This window comes from Lagenorhynchus albirostris, chromosome 10, assembly GCF_949774975.1.
Source record: "Lagenorhynchus albirostris chromosome 10, mLagAlb1.1, whole genome shotgun sequence".
Taxonomy (NCBI): domain Eukaryota; kingdom Metazoa; phylum Chordata; class Mammalia; order Artiodactyla; family Delphinidae; genus Lagenorhynchus; species Lagenorhynchus albirostris.
This window is the reverse complement of record NC_083104.1, coordinates 92,789,801-92,813,550: the sequence shown is the minus strand read 5'-3', so window position 1 is coordinate 92,813,550 and position 23,750 is coordinate 92,789,801. Positions and strand designations below refer to the sequence as shown.

General features: G+C 57.3%; 2 protein-coding genes across 6 annotated transcripts in view; one reads left to right on the top strand and one right to left on the bottom strand.

Annotated features, from left to right (window-relative positions):
* Window positions 1-21,883, top strand: part of JARID2 (jumonji and AT-rich interaction domain containing 2) — a 247,619-nt gene extending 225,736 nt beyond the window's left edge. Inside the window, exons 8-19 of one of the 5 annotated variants that reach the window (XR_009543047.1) lie at window positions 2,071-2,570; window positions 4,806-4,898; window positions 7,947-8,065; window positions 8,154-8,224; window positions 8,879-8,993; window positions 11,199-11,304; window positions 12,199-12,381; window positions 12,785-12,936; window positions 13,532-13,715; window positions 16,728-16,835; window positions 18,269-18,393; window positions 19,932-20,068. Coding sequence is in view for 4 of the 5 variants with exons in the window: in XM_060163650.1 (XP_060019633.1) it covers window positions 2,071-2,570; window positions 4,806-4,898; window positions 7,947-8,065; window positions 8,154-8,224; window positions 8,879-8,993; window positions 11,199-11,304; window positions 12,199-12,381; window positions 12,785-12,936; window positions 13,532-13,715; window positions 16,728-16,962; window positions 19,932-19,981 (1,808 nt within the window). In the remaining variant the exon portion in view is untranslated. Of the gene's footprint in view, window positions 1-2,070; window positions 2,571-4,805; window positions 4,899-7,946; window positions 8,066-8,153; window positions 8,225-8,878; window positions 8,994-11,198; window positions 11,305-12,198; window positions 12,382-12,784; window positions 12,937-13,531; window positions 13,716-16,727; window positions 16,963-18,268 lie in introns of all 5 variants that reach the window. The other 4 variants (XM_060163650.1, XM_060163651.1, XM_060163652.1 and 1 more) reach the window with 4 other exon arrangements.
* Window positions 20,584-23,750, bottom strand: part of DTNBP1 (dystrobrevin binding protein 1) — a 119,733-nt gene continuing 116,566 nt past the window's right edge. Inside the window, exon 10 of the mRNA XM_060163654.1 lies at window positions 20,584-22,887. Within this exon, the coding sequence (XP_060019637.1) occupies window positions 22,676-22,887 (212 nt within the window). The 3' untranslated portion in view covers window positions 20,584-22,675. The remainder of the gene's footprint in view (window positions 22,888-23,750) is intronic.

Genomic DNA, 23,750 nt, shown 5'->3' with positions numbered 1-23,750 from the left:
AGCCTCACCAAGTCGGGGCTGCAGTGGGACGTCTTGGGTCCCCCAGCCTGCCCGGGGGAGGGGGGGACGGCGGGTCTTCTGGGGACAGGTGGTGTGCTCAGGTGACGTCATGAGGGCAGAGAGCGATCTTCTGTTCAGAGTGGGTTTCCTTAACCTTGACTCCCGTGGCACCAGAAGCCGCGAGGACCTGACACTGTGGTGTGTGTGTTCACACCCGTCGCTGTTAGCCCAGCTGTAAAGCGTCGTCAGCTTCCAGGAGAGGAGCTGAGCTGGACCGTTACCCGCAGAGGCCTCGGGCTGTGGCTCTGAGCTCAGCCTCCTTGCAGTGTGAGAGGCTTGGGAGTTTTGTGTGTGTGTGTGTGTGTGTGTGGTACGCGGGCCTCTCACTGCTGTGGCCTCTCCCGTTGCGGAGCACAGGCTCCGGACGCGCAGGCTCAGCAGCCGTGGCTCACGGGCCCAGCCGCTCCGCGGCATGTGGGATCTTCCCGGACCGGGGCACGAACCCGTGTCCCCTGCATCGGCAGGCGGACTGCCAACCACTGCACCACCAGGGAAGCCCGAGACTTGGTAGTTTTGAAGGAATTTCCCAGAATCCACAGAGCAGCTGCTCCTTCTCTGGGAAGGCGGCACTTTGTCACGTAGCATCCTCGTGGTCCTGAGAACGGGTTGATGATAGCAGGTGAGGAGTGAAATAATGGATTTGCATGTACTGGGTCAGTTTTCTCCTTGCTGTTGAATAACAGTGATTGCCTCCCTTCTGGTCAGCCTGTGGTCTGAGCCCCTTGGGGTAACTCCCATCCCTCTTCACCTCGGCACGTCCGGGTGGTGTGCGGGCAGCCCCAGGAGATGCCCCAGTTGAGAGCAGGGCCTGGAGTGCATCTTGGAATCTTGGGCTTTAGGCCCCTCCCGGCCAGGGTTGGGGCGAGTTTCCTCCTCGACGTGGCCCCCACTGCACTGACCACAGCCAGCGCCAGCGTCCCACCAGCACAGTAGATGGACTTGGGCTGCCGCTCGCCCTTCCCTGGCTGAGGCAGCCCTGAGTTGCCCGGCCGCCAGCGTGCACGTGCTGCTCTCAGGAGTCCTGCTGCTTTTCCGTTCATTTATCTTACATAAACGTATCCCCATCCTTTAAAGAGCTAAACGTTCTTAATGTTTACTTTGCTCACCTACCGTTTTGTGGAGTATTTACCTCCTAACAGCCAGTGGATGGTTATTCTGGAAGATTTTCTTCCCCGTTTATTGGCCAAAGGGAGGTTGATTTTCCAGGTCCCACTGAGAGAGTCACTTGGCGGGCATTCAGACACATCTGAGTTTTGACATGCTTTGTACAGTGTGATCAAGGGGCATAGTGAAAACGAGCCCATACACCTGGGATAAGCAGCCCTCTGTGTGAGTGGTGATGGGAGGAGCTGAGGGACAGACCACCGCCTGCCCCGAGGTGGGTGCTGCCTGCTGCCCGGAAATCCTGGGGGAGGGGGTTGAAAATAAGTTACTGTGTGTGTGTGCGTGTGCGTGTGCGTGTGCGTGTGCGCTGGGGGTGTGGGGGGGTTGGGAGTGACAACACGTGCTGCGTGTGTACACTTTCCGACATCGCAGCTGTTCCGGGTGACGCTGGCTCGTGGGTATGGCTGGGTGGGGCTGTCTACCCAAGCCTTGCCAGCCCCAGCCAGGATGCCCTGTTCCATCACCCTGCCTCCTGGGGTGTGAGACGTGTGCACCCTGCCCCTGCTCCAGGGGACGCTGGACTCGTCCTCCTCGCGGATCTGCTCTGCCGTCTCTCCTTCCATTCAGCCCTCTGCCTAAGTGTCCTCTCCTCGGGGCTCCCTGCCCTGACCACCCTCCTAAGACGGCCGCCTCTCAGCCTATCCTGCTCTGTTTATCGTCCTAGTGCCCAAGATGGTCTAAACCCCGTTCTCCTGTAGACTAGATTGTTCTGTTTGCTGCTCTGACCCCAGGGCCTGGCGGCATCTGTGGCACGGGGCACCCATGGACTCTTGGGTGATGGAGGATGGTCTTGTTGATGGGCCTTTTCACTGACTGTCCCTGTGTTTTCCTCCCTCACTGTCCCAGGAGGCTGTGAGCTCGACCTGGCCTGCTTTTTCCGGCTGATTAACGAGATGGGCGGCATGCAGCAAGTGACTGACCTCAAAAAATGGAACAAACTAGCAGACATGCTGCGCATCCCCAAAACCGCCCAGGACCGGCTGGCCAAGCTGCAGGAGGCCTACTGCCAGTACCTGCTCTCCTATGACTCCCTGTCCCCCGAGGAGCACCGGCGCCTGGAGAAGGAGGTGCTGATGGAGAAGGAGAGCCTGGAGAGGCGCAAGGGGCCCCTGGAGGGCCACACGGAGCAGGACTACAACCGCTTCCACCCACTGCCCCGCTTCGAGCCCAAGAACGGGCTCATTAACGGCGTGGCCCACAGGAACGGTTTCCGCAGCAAGCTGAAGGAGGTGGGCCCCGCGCAGCTCAAGACGGGGCGGCGGCGACTCTTTGCTCAGGAAAAGGAGGTGGTGAAGGAGGAGGACGACAGAGGCATCCTCAGCGACTTCCACAAGTGCATATACAAGGTAGGGCCCCCGGGCGGGGCCTGGGCGTGGGGCCTCGGGAGCACATGCGGGCCCGGGGTCCGCTGCATCAGGCTCCCGAGACCCGGCAGTCGGCTCTGGCTCCGTTTCTCACAGAGAGGCGCCTGCAGTCTGCAGGGGGCTGGGTGTCCGGTCGAGGTTACTGGGCGCCCAGCCAGGGGAGTCGCTTGCCCGCGTGGCCTTGGGCTTCCTGTCCATTAAATGGGTTTGTGTGCGCACATGTGTGCCCGTGTGCCAGGGGTGCAGCCTGGGAGCCACACCCCCTCATCCTGGAGTGGCTGCCCGTTGGGGCCAGGCCCTCTGTAGCTCCTGACGGACACGCCCCCACTGCCACCCAGCCTGCCCAGCTCGGCTCTGCCGGCTCCTTTCTGTCCGCCATCACGGGTCTCCCGGGGAGGGGGAGGGGAGGCTCCCTGCTTCTGCCGCATCCCGTAACCGCCCAGCCATTCCGAGGAGGCGCCCTCTGGGGAGCGCGGTGGCGTCCTGGCTCTGTGTCTGCAGGGCGGTGGGGACCCGGGCTGGGAGGGGGCACAGACTGGGCACTGCCCCTGCACCGCTCCGGCAGCGATCTGCTCCGTAGGCTCCGGGGTGGGGTGGGCCCCGTGGAGGCCTTGGTGGTCACGCTCCCGCCGCACGAGCCTGGTCTGGAGACGCGTCGGGCATCTGCGGTTCTGCCCTGAGTTTGGCCTCTTCCCTTTGAGTCCCCGCTCCGAGGTCCCACCTCTGGCCACTCTCTGCCTCGCTTCTCATTCTCTCCTAGGCTTGAGTCCTGCCCTCCTTTCTGGAGAGAGATGCCTGCTTGCCTAGAGCTTTTCCTGTTACCGGACCCAGCCAGGGTCGGGTCTCCACAGCTGTGGCCGCGGTCTGGTGGCCGTGACAGAGCTCCATGGCACCTCTGTGCGCCGAGGGGCCGGGAGCTCGAGGCTGCAGGTTCTGAGCCCCCTCAGCATCTGGGGGCAGTGACTGTGGTGTGCTGGGTGTCATCGCCTTGCATTACAGGCACCTTGCTTTAGTTGACACAAAATCAGGTTCCTTGTAGCAGTTGGAATTTTATCGTGTAACGAACGGCACGTCAGGAGAGGTTTGGACTTGCGCAGCAGTCTTTTAGTTAGAATGCTACTTACAGAGCTAAAGAGTAAAGGCAAAGGGCAGGGTCTGCAAGCGGAGTGCTTTGACTGTCCTTCCAAAGGCAAGAAGGGCCTGCCCCCTTCCTAGACCTGCAGCTCTGTTCACGGGGATGCTCCAGCATCGCCTCATTAGGGAGACCCTCCCTGAGCAAGACCCTCCCTGCCTTGCGGCCCTGCCCCTCTGCTTCGGCTCCTCGCACTTAGTGCCACCTCCCAGCTGTTCTGTGTGAGTCAGAGTTCTCCAGGCCGCCACGAGGCCAGGGACGTTGTCTGTTTTGAGCACTGCTCTATCTTCAGCCCTTAGAACCAGGCGTGTACACAGTAGGTGCTCAGTAAGTACTTCCACAGTCAGGGGGTGAGCATGCCTGGTGAGGGATGAGTGAAGGGCTTGCCTTTAGGACAAAGCGTATCCGCCATGTGTCACCCCAGTGAGCTTGCCCTTGCTAACATTCCCAGGAAGGGGTGGCGTGCAGGGGTGGGGAGGGGACGTTAGATAATCTGAAGGGCCTGTGTGCTGTCCCAGGGAGGCGTGGGGGACGGGGAGTGGCTCTGTGGCAGAGAAGGGCCGGATCCTTCTGTCCCCTGCACATCTACGAGGCCAGGCTGCTCATCTGGCCGGTTCTCACGTGAGGACCCTCAGGGTGGGTGTAGGCGTCGCCCAAGTTTCTTTCCCGGGGTCCCCGGTCCCGAGGTGCAGCCAGTGTCTGACTTGATGCTGTTGGTTTCCCCCCCGGCCACAGACTTTCTCCTGCCCTTGCCACGTTGCACCCGTTGCTCCAGGGAGTGAAAGCAGCTTTTCAGCAGGGCACCCTGCAGCGCACCCAGGGCTCCCGTGGGACCCCGTTCTGCTGGCTGGGGGTGGGGTCTGGCCCGGCGCTGGATGGCCAGGGGTCCTCCGACTCCTTTGTTGGCACCGAGGGTCTTTCTCAGGGAGTTTTTCCGCCGCCTCTGCTCGTGTCAACTCAAGACGTGGCCCAGCCCCCGGTCACAGGGATGCGTCACACAGGGGCCTGTGACGAGGTGGCCTGCTTTGGGGTCCTGGCTCTTCTTTGTTTCTTACGCTTGATTCTTGTTTTTGTTTTCTTTTCAGGGGAGGTCTGTTTCTTTAACGACTTTTTACCGAACAGCAAGAAATATCATGAACATGTGCTTCAGCAAGGAGCCCGCACCAGCTGAAATCGAGGTGCGTGAGCTGGGCGGTCCCGGCCCCCCACTCCGCTCGGAGCCAGGGATGGAGCCCCTGGGCCTTCTGGGGGCGGGCGGGCGGAGGGGTCGTGAACGCTCAGCCCGTCGTCTGGGTGCTGGGGGCAGCCAGAAGTTTCAACTCGTACCGACCCCAACTTGTGCAGGGTCAGCAAAGGTGTCGTGGAGAGAGCGAGCCTCCCCAGCTTCGCCCTGACTCCCCTGGAGCCGAGGCTGCGGCCTGGGGAGAGCCCCAGCCGGGCCCTGCCCAGCTGACCGCCTCTCAGCCCTTCTCACCCTGTCCTCCGGGTGCGTGTTATGCAAGAGAATGTTTGGAATCCCTTGAAACCCCAGTTGTGCTCTTTGCTCTCTCCTGTTTTTCATTTAACGGGGTTGGCAGGTTGCCATTTCTGTGCTTCTGAGTTGCGTGAGGTTGGAGAGGTGCAAGTGCGTCCTGCGCCCAGGCCGGCGAGCGGCAGTTCGGCGTGAGGCGTGGCCCGGGGCGCCCGGATGCTGACGTAGGTGGGCCTGTGCAGGGAGAGGCCCGACTTCTCTCGCTGGTTCAGGGCGGTTGCTGGCGGAGCATGCGGTGATGCGGACTGCAGCCTGGCTTTTGGTGAACAGCTGGTCTCAGAGCACATCTTTTTCTTCGAAGATATGTGCTTCTTCCTCTCGGTAAAACCGTGCTGACCACCAGGGCGCCCGGGCCCTGATGTTTTTTTTTTTTTTTTTTTGCGGTACGCAGACCTCTCACTGTTGTGGCCTCTCCCGTTGCGGAGCACAGGCTCCAGATGCGCAGGCTCAGCGGCCATGGCTCACGGGCCCAGCCGCTCTGCGGCACGTGGGATCCTCCCGGACTAGGGCACGAACCCGTGTCCCCTGCATCGGCAGGCGGACTCTCAACCACTGCGCCACCAGGGAAGCCCCCGGGCCCTGATTTGATTGGGTTTCCCGGGAGTGGGCCTTTCAGGACAGTCTGGGTCACCAGGACGCCTGGTCCCCTGCATCTGTGCCGCGTGGGACCCCGCCTCTGATGGTAGCCGTCAGAAGCCCAGGAGGTCCCGCCCTGGTGCTCAGGCCTTGGTTTCCCAGGTTGGTGAATTCCGTGTTCGATTTTGGCATCACCGTCATTGCTTTTAGGCCCCGGGTCTGTACCCTGGGTGGTATCTGTGAACACCACCCAGTGGCCTGACCTTTGGCCCTGCCAAATCCACGTTCCATCTACCGCGACGCCAGCGGTGCCCTGATTCTCCGACACGTGGCCGTCACAGTTGCTTCCCGAGTGCCTGTGCCATTTGTGGGAGAAACGTCAGAGGGAAGGAACGCGACTCTGGGGCTGAACACCAGAGGTGGAAAAAGAGGCCTTTGCTTTACAAGCGCAGGTCCCTGTCGGGCGTCCCCAAAGGGTAGGGTTGTCACTGTCCATCGCTTCCTACTCAGGAATTAATTCTCTCTGGAAGCCCAGGTTTCGCTTTAACAGTTGTATAATATCTAAACACAAAGGGAAAACATGCTAAACTCCACCCTTTAAGTCTGGCTGACTTCTAGATCCTGCAGAGAGCCTGGGCCCTCTCCTCGGCCGGTGTCACCAGCCTGAGTGGCCCCCCCACCCCGTAGCAGACGGCCCCCTTCCTCCCCTGCCTCTTTATTCACCCAGCAGAGGTTGGTGTGGGTCTAGGTGGGACTGGCCTGAACCCGTCCCCTCAGACAGAGTGCTGCTCCGTCATCCGCTGCCTGCTAGGACGTCTGTTCGAGGAACCCGGGCATTTAATGCTGTCGGCCTCCTCCTTGACGCGGGGCATCTGGCCGCCCCCAGGCTGGTTTTGTTGCAGGAGCCGCACGGCGGGGTGATGGCTGACACCGGGGGCTCGTGGGTGAGGCTTCCTCCTTTAAGTGGGGTTCCAGGAAGCAGGGGTGGGTGATGCTGTACTTCTGGAATGATGAGTGGAGACACAGTGAGGGGGGAAACTGAACCTCTCTCACCTGTTAGCAAAGCACGTCCTGACCCCCTCTTGCCCTGCAGTCGTTTAGGTCATGCCCATCCCTCCCCCATCTGTTTCGGTGGCTTGGGTCACAGCCTGAGGGTCCGACCCTCACGTGCAGCCCGCTCATTGGGGGTGTGCAGTGTGTGTCTGCTGAGACGCCTGCCTGGGGCTGTGGTCATTATACCTACGGACGGTGGCCGGACGTCTTCAGCCCCTTTGCTGTTATCGCTTTCTCCCTCCCTTTCGTATAAATGATTTTTTTTTTTTTTTTTTGCGGTACGCGGGCCTCTCACTGTTGTGGCCTCTCCCGTTGCGGAGCACAAGCTCTGGACGCGCAGGCTCAGTGGCCATGGCTCACGGGCCCAGCCGCTCCGCGGCATGTGGTATCTTCCCAGACCGGGGCACGAACCCATGTCCCCTGCATCAGCAGGCGGACTCTCAACCACTGCGCCACCAGGGAAGCCCCTCGTATAAATGATTTTTAATTGTGGTAAAATATGTGTAACGTTTACCATGTTAGCCATTTTTAAGTGCAGTTCAGTGGCCCTGAAGTCCATTCACGTTGTTTTGTGACCGTCACCACCATCCATTTCCAGAACTTTTCCATCTTCCCAAACTAAAAGTCGGTTCCTGTTAAACACTGAGCCGCCGTCCTCCCTGTGCGCAGCCCGTGACACCGCTGCTCTTCTTTCTCTCCGACTTTGACTGTCCTGAGTACCTCACAGGAGTGGAATCACGGTATTTGTCCTTCTGAGACTGGCTGATGCCACTTCGCGTGAAGTCCTCAAGGTGTATCCGTGTTGTCGCGTGTCCGAGTTGCCCTCCTTTCTGAGGCTGAGTCGTGTTCCGTGGACGTTGTACCTTGTGTTTATCCAGTCGTCCACTATGGACGTGGCCGCCGTGACCGTGGGCGTGCGGTCGTCTGTCTGCAGCCCCGTCCCCCTGCTCCCTAGTGGCTGTTGCTCTAGGCGAAGATGGTCCCTACGTCTCGCATCGTTGAGTTGAGCTGGGCCCTGCGGCCACGGGTAGCGAGATGGTGCTGACAGCCCTCCCTCTCCCCGCAGCAAGAGTACTGGAGGCTCGTGGAGGAGAAGGACTGCCATGTGGCCGTGCACTGCGGCAAGGTGGACACCAACACCCACGGCAGCGGCTTCCCGGTGGGAAAATCAGAACCGTTTTCAAGGTAACGTCGGACGCTCCTGCCCGTGTCCTGGGGACTGGACAGTGCCCCTCCACGTCCGTCAGTGACGCTCCTGTGCTTTCCTCTGCAGACACGGATGGAACCTCACCGTCCTCCCCAATAACACAGGCTCCATCCTGCGTCACCTTGGTGCTGTGCCTGGTAAGCCTGCCTTGGGTGGCTGTGGGCCCAGCTCGCCCCTTTAAGAGCTGGAGGGGAGGGGACTGCGGCGCACGGCGCGTGGAGAGAACTGGGATTGTTAGAGAAGAGAGAGGGGTCAGCATCATGGCTGAAGTCAGTAAAAATGCAGAAAGGTAAACCAAGTCGCAGATCTAGAAGCTGGGCAGATGCGTAATGGCCAGCTTTCCACCTTGGCCAATTTCAGAGCTAACGTTCTCTGTGGAGCTACTGCCTCACAGCCGGGAGGGAAACCAGTTGTCCTGGGTGTTGTGGGAAGAAGGGGCCCCTGGAGGAGGTGACCAGCGTGGGTGACCCCACGCTGGCGGGGAGGGGTTACCCCGAACAAAGGGACCCCGCTTCCTGGCTGGTGGCCAGTCGACAACAGTCGTGGTCGTGTTCCTTGGGCATCTTGCCTCCTGCCTAAAGTCACTAGTTAAGATGTTCTTCCACGACTGTTTTGTGTCACGTGATCTTGGTTTCTGTGTAAGAAGCAGGAAAGAACAAGTGCCTTCTAATCAGTGGGTTTTGTCTGATTTTGAATCCCATTTCTTTTTCTGGTTTGGGGAGAAGATGCAATTTCTCTTGCTGTCCCCCTGAGACATTGGTCTTCATCCTGCCCTGTCCCCTGTGTTCTAGGAGTGACAATTCCCTGGCTAAATATTGGCATGGTCTTTTCTACCTCATGCTGGTCTCGAGACCAAAACCACCTTCCCTACATTGACTACTTACACACTGGTGCTGACTGCATTTGGTGAGTACACCGGCCCCAGGCCTCCTGATGCCACCTTGCACTCACTGATGGCTGACAGCCTTGGAGGGCTTATTTTGCGAGTTTGTCCCGTGTTCCGTGTCATGTCAGCCTGGGGAGCTGTGTTAGAAGTCGAGCTGGTGGAGAATACTTTAATTTGCTCAGGTGGTGCTTAAGCACAGACCAGCATCTGTTCTCAGTTGCTGCTAATACGGGGGGGGGGGGTTCTCCTGTGAGGTTTTCCCCTGGTGGTGGTGGATTTCTAGGAGTTCGTTTCATAGCAGGGTCAGAAACAGAGTACAGCAGAAAGCTGGCCGGGAGCGGTGCCCAGTCCACCGACTGCGGAGAAGAGAGTAGGTCTTACTGGAAGTGGAGTTCTGCCGTGGGAGATTTCACGAGTTTGTCTGTTTCCCAGGAAGCCTTCTGCCCGGTTCCCAGGCGTGATCCTTAACTGTAAGGCTCACCAGCCCTGATCTGAGCTGGCTCTTCAGCTCCTTTGTTTACGACGGCAGATGGGAAATCACTGCAAATAATCAGATGTCTAGTCGTCTCACGGGCTACCGGCACCGCATCCATCCCACACTGTGTTTATTGTCCTAATGGGGTGATTAGCATCGTTTATTAAGACAAACAAAGTCTTAGAACTAGTGTTCTCCCTCCAAGGAGCCAGTGTCGGCAGCAGTCTGGCCATCACGACTCGCCCTGCCTTCCGGCTGTGTCAGGGCCAGTGGCGGTCGGTGTAGAGGCGGGCAGGCCCTGTGGTTGATTTTCTGCGGTGGGGCTGGGGTCTCGGGCAGAGCTGAGGGTGGACAGCCGGACGGTCCTGCGCAGGGCGGCTGGCCGCGTGGACGCTGTGGGTGTGCGTGCTCTCCTCCAGGAGCCACTGAGCCCTGAGCGCCGTTCCCCATGGAGACGCTGCCGGGCAGCGCCGGCCAGTCTGGGTTGAGAGTCACAGGGTCCCACGCAGGCCTGTGACGGGCCCCACCGGACCCTGGTTCCTCATCGGAAAGTGGAGTGACGTGGCCCGCGCCCCGCACGGTGATGGGGTGAAAGTTCGTGGCCCCGGTGGTCGTTGTTCTGCTTGGCCCATTGAGTGAGAGGCAGGGAAACCCTAGGTTCTGTGGGCTGTGTGAAAACTAATCCCTGGAACCTCACTGATGGGGGGTAGAGAGGCGGCCGGATAGGATCAGAGAACTTCATGGTGTGTGGTTTTTCTTAAAACATGTGATTGAGGTTAGAAACCCTGGATTTAAATCACAAATCCGTAACAGAATATGTTGGCATTGAAATAACAAGCACTTGGAAGAGCCTTGGATGTGGTGAGAGCCTCCTCTCACTCGGCAGCGGAAGTCAGGACTTGAACCCTCCCCACCAGGCCTGGGCAGCCTGAAGACCTGTCACACGGCTCCGGGGGTGTCAGATGTCCCACTGAAGCCTGTGGACGGCGGGGTTGGGAGGTCCCAGAGGAGGGGGGGCCCGGAGGAGGCTGCAGGTGCCTGCCTTGCATGCTGACCACCGGCACCAGGATCTCAGGAGTCGCAGGTGGCAGGTGCGTCCCTGCTGGGTCCTCCTGGGACGTCAGTGGCAGTTCCCATTCTCCTGAGCCCTGGGATCGCACTGAGGGTCCAGGTTCTTCTGGTTGAGTTCGGGCCGCGTTTCCTCCCACCATCTTCCCGAGCTCCTTGGCTCCAGAGCGGGGTCCGTGTTGTCGGAGCCCCAGCCCCTGTGCGGCCGCTCCCTTCACCTGACGCAGGCCCTCGTGGTGCTGGCTGTCCTGCGTGTCTCTTGTGTATTCCACACCAAATCCTGGTCCTGCAACGTCCTCTGTCTGCTACAGAAAAGTGTCAGGTGCCAGCCCAGCGATAAGTCGCAGCTTGGGAGGCTCCCGAGAGGCTTTTGAGTGTGCGGGTGTGTCTGGATCTGATTTACAGGGGCTTTTAAACATCTGCTTTTGGTTTGAAGACTTTTTGGCTCACGCTTAGGTCAGATCTGCATATAAAAGATGAGCATGCTTGTCTGCTGCAGGGGCTGCAGAGCTGCCCTGGGAGGAGAGACCCTAGGGACGCTTACGAGCGGGCCCACCTCCCCTCCTGCGCCCAAGGCCAGTTTCCAGGCTGCTGTTTGCTCATCTCTGGGGGAGCGTGGAGGATGGGCTCCCGGGCAGAGGGTCCTTGTCAACCCCTTCTGCCCTGATTCCAAACCACCCAGGTATTGCATTCCTGCTGAGGAGGAGAACAAGCTCGAGGACGTGGTGCACACCCTGCTGCAAGCCAACGGCACCCCCGGCCTGCAGATGCTCGAGAGCAACGTCATGGTACGGGGGCCAAGATGGTGGTGGAGACTGGGCTTGCGTCAGGTGGCGGGGCCAACGCAGTTGTTTCATGAACTCACCCTCTTTGTCGACCTGCCCCTCAGAGGTAAAGAGGACAATGAAAAATCAATCCTCCAGGGATCCAGCATAAGCAAAATGTCCTCTCTTATGAAAACCAAACTAAAGTGCGTTCCTCTGATTGATGGCCCAGGACACAGGACTCATGCTCGTGGGGACCTTTGACTCTATTTCCGGGCCTGGTGGTTTTTTTTTTTTTTGGTAAATGACGACTGGGCTGGGCTGGGCAGCTGGATGACTGGGCCACCTGGGCTTCTGGTCAGGCTCACTCAGGGATAAGCACAGCGGCTGCTGACCCTATTTTCAGACGGTCATGAGTCTGCTGAGCTGCCGGGAACCTCTTTAGCCTAGAATTGTGTTCTGACAACCTGAGCTCAAGGCTTTTCCGGCCTCCGCTGACCCTGCCTAGGTCTCCTTTCGCTCTGGGCCCGCCTCACTCTAGGTTTGGCTCGGAGAAGGTAAGCAGCAGCCCCCGTGCTGTGCACACGGATCCCGGTCCAACCGGTCAGTACCCGTGGGGACACAGGGCGCTCACAGCGGCCATGCCTTTGCCTGAATCGTCGTCACTCTTGGGCCTGTATCAGTTTAGAACTTCCTCCTCCTTTGTTTAGGAGTTACGTCTCTTTATTTTCTAAAGGAGAAACAAAACATCTTTCATACACAACGTAATCTGTGTCTGGAGCAGGCTTAAGTCCCGATGCCCCGTCTGGAGGGCAGGTGGGCCGGCAGGCTGTCGCGGAAAGAGCTCCGGACGGTGGGAGGGAGGCACCCAGGAGGGTGGCCCTTTGTGGGCGCGCGGCTCAGCCCTCGTCTCCACAGATCTCCCCGGAGGTGCTGTGCAGGGAGGGGATCAAGGTGCACAGGACGGTGCAGCAGAGCGGCCAGTTTGTCGTCTGCTTCCCGGGATCCTTTGTGTCCAAAGTGTGTTGCGGCTACAGCGTCTCTGAGACCGTGCACTTCGCCACCACCCAGTGGACGAGCATGGGCTTCGAGACAGCCAAGGTAGGCAGGCGCCCCTGGCACGCGTTCCTGTGCGTGTGTCTGTGTGTAGATAATGTTTAATTTCAAAGTGAGTCTTGGAAACCTGAGTTGGCCGAGAGTTTTTTTTAGAGAGGGAGAGCTGTTAGAGGTTGACTGTATCATGAACGTCGTCAAGCTCTGTCACTGACCCTCTGCGGTACTGGGAGGTCAGTACTGAAGGTGTTTAAGGCAAACACAGTTCTCGGCTGGCGGAGCCACGAGTACCTGGTGTCTGGTGTCTTTCTCCAGGGAGACACGATTGTCGTACAGTTTTCAATTGCTTTGAATCCAGATGGAATTCAACATTTGAAAATTCAGATAGCGACCCCTCCCCGGTAAAGAAAGCCCTTGACCGCTGCCTAGCGTTGAAAATTCTGCCCTAAAGGGACGTGACTGCCCCTTGCAGGAGATGAAGCGTCGCCACATAGCTAAGCCATTCTCCATGGAGAAGTTACTCTACCAGATCGCACAAGCGGAAGCGAAAAAGGAAAACGGTCCCACTCTCAGTACCATCTCAGCCCTTTTGGACGAGCTCAGGTAACACAGGACCCCCGGGGCCCAGGCCGGGTGGGATGGGGGTGCGGCCCGTCCTCTGTGGGAAACCGCCGGCCACCAGCTCGGAGCTGCAGGGCCCGCCTGGGGCTTGGCCAGCGGGCGAAGACTTCGGGGTGCCGATGCTGCAGGAGGTGCACCCTCTTTGTGGAAATGGACAGGAGGGGGCTCCTGAACCCCTGGCCTCACGGGTCCTTGGTGCCCCTCGCCAGCGAGGAAGGGCCCTGGGAAGGAGCAGACAGGGCAGGAATTGAAGTGACCGTTTGCGTGGCTTCCCACGTGACCTGCAGAGGCTCAGCGGAGCTGCTGGACAGCACACGATCTTCACGCGCGCGTTGGCCCTCTGATTCCGACGTCGGCAGATAGTTTGTCACGTCCGTCTTTGGCCCGGGCGTGGGGGCACCCTGGCTGGCACTGGGCGCTTTGCCCCGGGTTCACCGCAGGCAGGGCCCGGCCCTCCGAGAGCCCTTGGGGGTGGTCTGGCCTTTCAACTTCGTACGCAGGCCCCAGGTGGGGAAGCTGGGCCCCGAGGTCCCGCGGCCCAGCCACTCGGCGCCCTGAGCCTCGTGTGTCTGGACAGGGACACGGAGCTGCGGCAGCGGCGGCAGCTGTTCGAGGCCGGCCTCCATTCCTCCGCCCGCTACGGCAGCCACGAGGGCAGCAGTGCCGCGCCCGACGGGAAGAAAAAGCCTCGGAAGTGGCTGCAGCTGGAGACCTCGGAGAGGAGGTGTCAGATCTGTCAGCACCTGTGCTACCTGTCCATGGTGAGCCCACGCCCCCCACGGCCGCTGCGCCAGCCCCGACCCCCCGCCCTGCCTTTCTCTGTCCCCTGCCCATCCTCCCTCAAGCAGCTGCCCTGCGGTCACGTGCCCCCCGCCCCGGTCTCTTTCCTTGTCTCTTTTACCTTCTCTGCAGCCCTGTGACTGATCTGGCTGCCCCGTGGACTCAGAAATCTGTCCGGTTCAAGCAGCATCTCCTATCCCCAGCCTCCCTGTGCCTGCTCCTGGCTGGAAGGCGGCCCCCTGAGCTGCCACAGTCCAGCCCGTCTGCCTTCCTTCCTGGTCGCTCCTGCAGCCTCCTTGAGGGGCTGATCCAGCCCAGCCTGAGGCTGTGTTACATGCTTAGCGTCCCCTATGCCGACCCCATCCCAGGCCAGAGGCGACCCCGTCCAGAAGTCTTGCTGGACGGCCAGCTGGACAGTGCAGACCTGCCTCTCGCCTCCCGTGGGCAGCTGCCCTGACACAGGTCTCTGTAAACGCAGGAACGCCCCCTGCTGCTGTGGCCTCAACCGGTGCCATTGCCCTCTCCCTGCCTGGGCAGAATCCCCCTCCCCAGAGAGAAGCTTAGGTAGTAAGTGCCCGCCACATGCCCGGCGCAATGGCCCCCTCGTGTATCCCCACCAGCCCCACGTGGCCACCGAGGTGCAGAGCGGCAAGCGCGTCCCAGGTCTGACTCTTGGCCTCCTGGCCATGTGCCACGTGACTGTGATGCCGTCTCACCCTCTCGCCCTGCGTCCCCGGCACACCTCTGGCTGCCCTGCAGAGAAGAGGGGACTACATGGCCACTCCCGCTGAGCCAGATGCCCTTTGTCACACATGAGACGTCAGAGCACTGAGAAATAACGGGAGGAATACTGTAATAGTTGGCTGGGGCTGCCGTATCAGAGCACCACCGACTGCTGCCTTGAGCAACAGAAGTCCCTCTTCTCATAGTTCTAGAGGCTGGAAGTCCAAGATCGATGTGTCACCAGGGTTGGCTCCCTCTGAGGCCTCTCCCTGGATCATAGACGGTCGCTTTTCCCTGAGGCACAGTGGTTGTGTCATCAGGGACTCACAGGGCCTTTCTTCTGTGTGCTTCTGTGTGTTAATCTCTTGTTAAAAGGATGTAAGTCATATTGGACTAGAACCCACCCTTATGACCTCAGTTTCCCTGATTATGTCTTTGAAGGTCCTCTCTCCAAATAAGTCACCTCTGGAGTTACTGAGGGTTAGGACTTCCATGTCTGAATTTGGGGAGGGGGGTAATAATTCCGTCCATAACAACCACACATCCCACTTTACATATTTTCTTCTATCTAGCTTTCTTTTCCCAGAGGCTTTTTAGAGGATACAGTCAAGAATCAAGCTGTCTTTAAAACAAACAAGTCATAAGAATTTCCCCAGATCTTAAAAATGTTTTGTGAATATCGCTCATAAAAGCCGCATAGTTCTGTGTTCGTTCCTCTTGCATTAGAATGGGGTTATTCTCGTGGGAAACAATCATCGTGTATTTCCCATGAGCCTGGGTGACTCTGTTGTGACCTCATGTGGCCCTGGTTCCTTCCTGTGGGCTCCAAAAACGGCAGGGTGTGGGCTCATTTTTAGGCTCTCCCTCCGAAAGCTGTACCTTGAGAGTTGTCACCAGGATTTCTTAGCCAGAATGGTATTTTAAAAAGCACATATCCTGAATACATAGGTAAAAATTGAAGTTTTATTTATATATGCTTTTCATTGCTTAGGTACTAAGGGGTTTATATGTTTTTGTTCACTGTTTCGTATGTATGTCTGTTCCTGTCCTCAGCCCCGGGTGATGTGTTTGTGCCAATAAGTGTCATTTCCTTATTCCTACAGCTTATTTTTTTTGTTTCTTTTTTTATAAATTTATTTACTTTTATTTATTTATTTATTTTTGGCTGCATCGGGTCTCTGTTGCTGCGCTTGGGCTTTCTCTAGTTGCGGTGAGCGGGGAGTCCTCTTCGTTGCGGTGCGCAGGCCTCTCTTGTTGCGGAGCACGGGCTCTAGGTGCGCAGGCTTCAGTAGTTGTGGTGCGTGGGCTTCAGTAGTTGTGGTACACGGGCTCGGTAGTTGTGGTGTGTGGGCTCAGTAGTTGTGGCTCACGGGCTCTAGGCGCACGGGCTCAGTAGTTGCGGCGCACGGGCTTAGTTGCTCTGCAGCATGTGGCATCTTCCCAGACCAGGGCTTGAACCCGTGTCCCCTGCACAGGCAGGCAGATTCCCAACCACTGTGCCACCAGGGAAGTCCCCAGCTTGTTTTCTTGTCTTTGCTTAGCAACAATGAAGATAAGAAACCTAGGTCTTCCCGTTGAATCCTTATGGAAAGACCTGTGATCCTTTGCATCTGGTGTGTCAAGGCAGCATTTTTGCATTGTTTACACTGAGTGAGACCAGGACCGGAGTCAGGGTTGGGGTGAGGGACGCCCCCCCGCCCACACACACACAGCTCCGAGCATCTGCGGGGCCTCGGCCCATCCCTGGTGCCAGCGCGCCCTCAGGGCGCTGGAGATTCAGGCTCGCGTGGCAAGGATCAGGAACCGTGCTGGCTGGAGTGTGGACAGAGGTGCTGCCTCCCGAGGTGGCGTAAACCGGCTGGACCGACTGAGCCGCCCAAGAGCAGGAGAAACACGCGTTGCCGCCGAAGTGTCCAGGGTGTGGCCATTCTGGCACCTTTGTACCGGCGTAGTTTTTGAAGCAGAAGTCTCAGGAGCCCTGAGAACCCTCAGCCCCTGTCCACCAGCCCGCCGCGCTCAGACCCTCTGGCGGGAAAGTGCACAGGAGCCAAGAGGGCCCTCGAGGCCTTTGGGTGCAGCTCAGAGATGGTCACTTACTTGTTTCCTGGTTGACGATCCCGGTGACTTGTTGGTGTTCTCGTCAGTATCCCATGTCTCTGGGTCACAGACGCCCCTGGCCTGGGCGGTGGCCTCCCACACTCTGCTCCCGGGACACCCCCCTGTCCTCCACCCCCGAGTCCCCTCAGCCTCGGGTGCCTCTCGTCCCGCAGGTCGTGCAGGAGAACGAGAATGTGGTCTTCTGCCTGGAGTGTGCCCTGCGCCACGTGGAGAAGCAGAAGTCCTGCCGCGGCCTGAAGCTCATGTACCGCTACGACGAGGTCAGTGCCTCGCGGGGTGGCAGCGGTCCCCTGCCCGCGTGGTCCATGTCACAGCTCGTCGTGACCGCGTGCAGCCGGCCTGGTTCCAGGTGCCTTCTGGCCGGACGGTGCCTGACGTGGTGGGAAGGTAGCTCCTTGCGCCAAGGTGGGGGAGTGGGCAGGTCCGGCTCGAGTTCCACTGGCCTGGAGAAACCAGGAGCTGAGGCTGCAGGGACTTCTGTCCTTGTCCGCGCTTTGTCGTGCCCCAGCGAGCCTGTCCGCAGTGCGCTCAGCTCTGCTTTCCCTCCTGGCCTCGGTGCCTCGGTTCATAAGGAGTTCGGTTTCAGGGCGTGGCTGCCCCACTGTCTGGAGGGGCCCAGAACAGACCGAGACCGAAATCGGCAGGGCCAAGCCAGGGCTCCCCTTCCCTCCAGGCCGAGGGCCGCTTCGGGGGCCTTGCGGCTGCGTCCATCTGGTCTCTGTGTCCTCAGAGCAGCCCGGGACTCGGCCTGAGGAGCCTTCCTGGCCCCAGCCCCGCGGGGCCGGGGCCTCTGGGACACAAAGTGCCGATCGCCGTGCCCGTCTGCCCGTGTCGGCGTCCCTCCCCCGCAGCTGCCAGCGGTTCTGCTGTGGGTCTGTGCGTGGTGAACTTCAGAGCCTGCGGCCACTTGCTGAGCTATGGGCAGCGCCCGCGCCCTTGTCCTTACCCCGGGGCCTCGGCAGACACGGAGCCTTTCACTGTTTGCTCCTGAAGGCTTCAACTTCTGAATAAATCCCAGTTCCACCCTGTCTGAAAACCGCAGCCGTCCCCAGAGGCAGGTCCGCATGAGGCGCTTTCTGTGTCGGCTGGTCTCCACTGCCCGTTAGGTGCCCCCACGGGGAGGGCGCTGCTCAGCCGGCCCGGAGCACTGAGGGCTCCGCTTCCAGAGCAGCCTTGCTCGTCTCGTCACGTGTGTTTTACGTGCTTCCAGGCTGCTCTGCGATTGCGTTTCCGGGTACAAGCTCGCAGCTCCGGAGACACGTGGCCCTTTTTCTGGGGGGGTCACCTTGGGAGACTGCTCTGGGGGGACCCCGTTGCCCCTCTTGGCCCGCCCTCTTCCAGAGAAGCGTCCTCCTCCCTGTGGTGCCTGGCCGTGAGCCCCTCTCTGAGGGTGGAACCTGCCGGCTCTCCCATCCCCACTGCCCCCGAAACCTGGGGCCGACAGTCCCACGTAAGGCGGCCTCATCCGGCCATCACACATGGCAGCCCCGGGCAGGGCCGGGCCGGGTGCCCCGGGAGGCAATGGGGGCACCCGTGGGGTCTCAGGCTGTGGTCAGACTTGATCAGAAGCCTTTGGCTAAATTGTAAGATTGGAAAGCTGAAAATAGATCTCTTTGCATCTTCTTTGTTTTTAAAGAGCATGTTCAGCGAAGGCAATAACCACTTTCCCCTCCCTGCTTCTTCACTTGAACAGCAAATGTCAGAACACGGTTAAAAATAAACCCTCGTGTCTGAGTCAGAGCATCTCTGGCAACTCGCAGGGTACAGCCGGCGGCGCTGGGGCTTCTCGAGATGATTCTGAAGCTCGACAAAACGTGGGTTAGTTTCCACCTCCAGCCCATCTTGGAGCTAGGTGTCTTGATGTGACCAAAATCCTGGAAAAGAATCACATATGTAGTAGGGTCTGTCGGTCTGAAGCTTAATCATTGGTTCTCACGCATAGGGAAAAGGTTTTGTCAGCCTCCTACTTTGCCAGTGGCCTGTTTTAGTAAATGAAAATCACAAGTCAGTTCCCTGTTGAGTTGAACTGTATTTTTTTTTTTCTTTTTTTAATTGGGGAATTTCCAGCTCTGGGTTGGATCTCAGAAATGGCTTTTGAGAGCACAGCTCTGGTCTGAGCCCTGGTGCCCAGCAGTCAGACCCCTCTGTCCAGCTGTTCGGTCCCACAGGTGCAGGCGGGCGGGCGGCTGCCTCCTCGGACCCCCTGCTGCCCAGGTGGCTTTAGCTGCAGGTAACTGGGCTTTACTGAAGCTCATCTGTTTGTTCTTCATTAGCATGTGTATCCTAAGTGCTTTAAGTGGCCCAACGATGTCTGCAGTGCCTGGGAGCGGGCCTGGGCCCGGACTAGGCTGACCCTCAGGCTTGAGTGAAGGAGTGGCCACCTGTCCCCGTGTCCTCCTGGTCTGTCCGTCCCTGGCTCCAGCAGGTGCTCTGCAGTATATGTCAGAACATGGGCCATTTTAATACTCCTCCACGTGGTTTCTTTTAAAACTGGATGGTTGCGAGTTGTGTTAGTTACACATGTATTTTTGACGCCAACAGATAGATGGTTCTCTTGTTGCGTTTGTTCTCTCCCCTTCGCTGAGGAGGGAACGAGAAACGTTTATAGACACGTGTTTGTATTCATCTGCAAGAGCAGGTTAAGTAGGCTCCAGAGTAGCAGAGAGAGCCACAAGCAGCCCCCAGGCATTTGTCACCGTGCAGGGAGCCAGGCGAGGGGCCCTGGGCACTCAGGCCTGAGTCTCCCCTCACTTCCCAGCCCTCCCCTTCCTGCTGGGGCCCCGGGCGGCCTCTCAGCCCCGAGGAGGTGCCCAGGTGGCGGCAGCAGGAAGCCTGCTGCTGTGTTGTCTCGGCGGCGAGGGACCTCGTGGACACGGGTGAAGGTACAGACCAGATGGGAAAGCAGCTGTAAGGAAACAGCCCCACACTTACTCTGGTTACGGGGCTGCAGGTATTTCAGGGCTTTCAGCTCGTGAACGTTTGGACTTTACAGCCACCAGGGGGCGCTCCTGGGCTCCCTGGAGGGGGAAGTGGGGTTAGGAAGCTGCCCATCAGGAAAGGACCTGGCGTACCGTTTCCTTGGCTTCCAGATGAGAAAAGGCAGGTTTCTCCCCGAGAAGGAGTGTTTCGTTTAGGTGCCTGGCCAGGGGACCTTGGTCTCGGGAAGTTGTTGTCTTAACCAGCTCCCAGGCCGCCGCACCCGGGAACCTCGGGGCGGATTTCCAAGGCCACCCAGCCCTCCCCACCCCACCCCCTCGGTGCCGCTCTGACGTGGTTTGATGAAGGTGACTCCCTGGGGGGTCCTGGCGACGCTCTTCCGTTGGCTAATCCTGTGTCTTCCTTTCAACCCGAAACAGGAACAAATTATCAGCCTGGTCAATCAGATCTGTGGCAAGGTATCTGGTAAAAACGGCAGCATTGAGAACTGTCTCGGTAAACCCACACCAAAAAGAGGGCCCCGCAAGAGAGCGACGGTGGACGTGCCGCCCTCCCGGCTCGCCGCTGCCTCCTCCTCGTGAAGACGCCAGCACCGTGGGCCGGGGATAGATATTTTTCTGTAATTATTATATTCTAGTTTGGAGTACTGGCTGTAGGATACAAGCTGTCTTTGCACTAGCTCTGAAGAAGATTTTCTTCTGGTTTTAGAGAACTAATTTTGTTTTAGCATTAAACTGTTGAACTTTTTTTGTACTTAGAATACCTAGATACTGCAGTCAGATTTTTGAAACTGCCGTATATTCACTGTTTTAAAACCCTTGAGGGGCTGTTATTAATTTGTATCGCCCCTTGTGGCTGACAAAAGCCTTTTTGTTTGATTTTTGTTTGTGTTTTTTTTTTTGTTTTTTTTTGTAATTGTTGGGGGAAAAAAAGGCTTTTTTAACCCAGTTTTGAAGAGGGTAAAGTTTGGAGAACAAATTTTAAAACCATCAGTAATGTGAGCAGATTTTTTTCTAGAGAGGAAAAGGGATAGGAGACACACACACACACACACACACACACACACACACAAAACTTGAAAGAAATGGCTTTACTTTGGCTGTCTTTTCTTCTGTCATGTGCAGGATGAGTTTGTAATTGTTAAAACCGGAGAATCCCCATTTTGTTTCTTTGGGCGGTTATGGCAGCTGAAGGTGGACGTTGTTTCCTAACCATAGGCAAAATGAGGAGGTCGGAGTGACTAGGTTCTCTTTACCAGCACATCACTATGCATCTGTTTAAGGAAAAAAAGGAAAGAGAAGAAAAAGACTGCCTGCCTTGGAGGGGGTCGCGTGAGGGAAACCTGTGCCTGATTTCATTAGGAAATCCATTCTGTTATTTTTTGGTGCTGTTGGCTACTTTATCAAAAAACCCTTCAATAGCATCCTTAAAACAAAAAAAGGAAAAAAGTGATTGAAGCCGTTAAGTGCTTCTTCGTCATGGATGTGCAATCTTTCTAACATTCCGTCTTCATCTCACAGCTTGTTGTTTTACACCTTCACAGGTCAGCATTAATCTTTCTTTTTAAACTCGTTCTGTTGGCGATCACATCTAGAGCCACTAGGAGGTCTGCCGTTCTTTTTGAATGTGAAAATGTATCTGCGCTCATCTGGTCTAGTTTTTCTCTTCATGTTGTAACAAAAAGAAAAAAAAAATCCCGTCCCTTTTGTACATACGCCTGTAAATTGTTTTAAATACTTGAGCCTTTTTCTGGGTGGGGGAGGGGAGGGGGTGAGAAGACGAGATGAAGAAAAGCCTTACACTTCAGTTTCTTCATCGGTTGGATTGGATGCTTACAGGGTTTTTCTTGTAACATTTATAAGTGCTGCTTACATCACTGAACAACAACAAAAAAAATAATAATGGAGTAGCTGTTGCCCTTCTCCGGTTGTGTGTACAGTATGTGTGGAATAAAAAAGGGAAACTGTTTTCACAAGCTGTTCTTTGTTTCATAATTGGATTCACCAATCCCGCAGCTGCCCTTGTTGCACTGAGCTCGCCGGTGGGGCTGTCTTGTCAGGAGCGTCCTGTGACACTTTGTCGGTTGTCGTTGGCAGAAGACTGAACTGTGTTGGAATATTTAACAATGACATGAGCAGAGTCGTGTTTTCCAATGTGCTTGTCCGGTTTTCATGGCCTTGCTGTGTGTTCTTGCCCTCTTTTTGGACAGTGAACTTCTGCCTACGGCTTACGGTCTGACGTTTAATTTATTAGCGCTGCTCTGCACCCCTCCCCCGGGAGGGAAGACTTCATGTTGTTTATTGCCAGTTTTTTGTTTACTTTTCAGGTTTGTACTACAAGGTTTAATAATAAAAACAAAGTTTTTTGGACACTTGTTTGTCTTGTGGAAGAGAGTGAATGAAATGAGGTGTTTTCTGATAAACGGGCTGCGGGGGTCTGTCCCACTGGCCAGGGAGTGGAGTGAACACCGAATTTTAATCTTTAATCTCACTTTCCCTCTGCTGGCAGTTACCTGGATGGTCTCTGAACAAAAACCAAATGGCTTCCGTTTGCCTCTCATTTTCTGTGGGGCCCCTGGACCCCAGCGGGCAGCGTGGCCACGAGGGTGCAGGGCCGCAGCCGCCCCTCCTCGCGCCAGCCTGCCCCTCGTCTGTGGGCTGTGAGCGAGCAGGGAGAGGGGAAAACACGTCCCTGGGGGAGCGGGGTCCCGCCAGGAGCGATGGCCGGTGGGCTTGGCTTCGGTTTCTCTCTCTTCCTCTGGGCCCAGGTGTGTGGTCTATTAAGGTAGGCCGTGCTTGTTGGACTTCATAATTTTTGTAATGATCAGATGAAAACCCAAACTTGGTTAGAGCCGAGAGGAAGCACAGCTTCCTGCCTGTAGAGGGCTTCGCCGTTCAGTGCCGAGCCGGCGTGGACACCGAATTTCCTGGCCTAGCCCGCACGGTGAGGCCTGCAGAACGTGTGTGTTTAGCAGCCCTTCTGTACAAACTGGCTGTGTTTGCGGTCCTCAAACTTTATTGTAGCTGTTGTTTCAGTCAGTTTCTCACACATTATTGGCAACTGTAAAAATCGAGCGCCTCCCTAAATCCACCTGCCTTCCCCGTGGGCCTCTGGGCACAGCTGTGTCATCCTCTGAAGGTGGCCAGAGCGCGGACACCCGGGTTTAGGAGTCACTGTCGTCAGTGTGTAAGGTGGCCAGGGCGGTGTCCACCTCCACTCCCTCCTCGTCAGACTGGACCACGGGGGACTCCCCCACTTCACTGGGGTCCTGGGCAGCTGGGTCGGTGCAGGGTGCAGCTGAGGACGGCCGGGTGGCCCGGGAGGCATCCGGAACCTGAAGAGTAACTTCATCCTGACCGGGGCTCGCTTCAGGCCCTGCAAAATAAAGCAGAGTCGAGCCTGTCCTAAAAGTGCTGCATCTGAGAACTGCCCCTGAAGATGGTCATTTGAACTTGCATAGAATATAAAGCGGGTGGGAGTTCTCTGTTCCTGTGACGTGCAGGCTGCAGAACCAGGCCCCATGGCAGTGCAGGGACTGCCCCCAGAAAATGCTGAGCTAGGTGACGCCCAAGGCAGCCCAGGGCCCGAGCTGACCCTTCTGCCACCTGTGACACGTGGAAAGATCCCGAACCCTTTCCAGTATCCAATAAAGCACTGTGCTCAAGGCCAAACCGCGAACACTGCATTTCTTTGAGGAGCACTCCCGGTAACCTTGATAATCTAGATTTACCTCTGTATATCCTTTGAAATAATTCAAAGAAATGGAGGTTAGGAGAAAACCCTTGTGGATCCTCTTAGAGGAATCAAAACCATACACAGGTGATGGAGTTTCTTCCTGACCCTGGGAAGGGGCCGGCCTTCTCGGCGGGACAAGGGCCTCCCTCCCTGGGACGGCACTGCTCACGCAGTTCCCGGGAAGGGGAGACGACGGACGGAGCTGCTTTGTGGAGACCTTAGAGACACACGTGGACAGGAAGCCCCGGGCCTCAATTGTGAGGACGGTAGCCCGTGGAGTGGGGCCACCAGTGAAGGGGCAGGTGCTGCTGAAGGGCTGGCCTTGCCTTCTTTTGTACGTGGCAGAAACTTAAACGCGTTCTCTGTAATGGCGTCTGCGAAGACCACCCACCCAGAAGGAATGGTCCAAAATTTAAAATAAATTGAGTCCAGGTATAGGGCCAAAGCCTCAGTAAGTACACACCGAATGAACATGGAATTTCGGGAAGGCATTAAATGGAGGT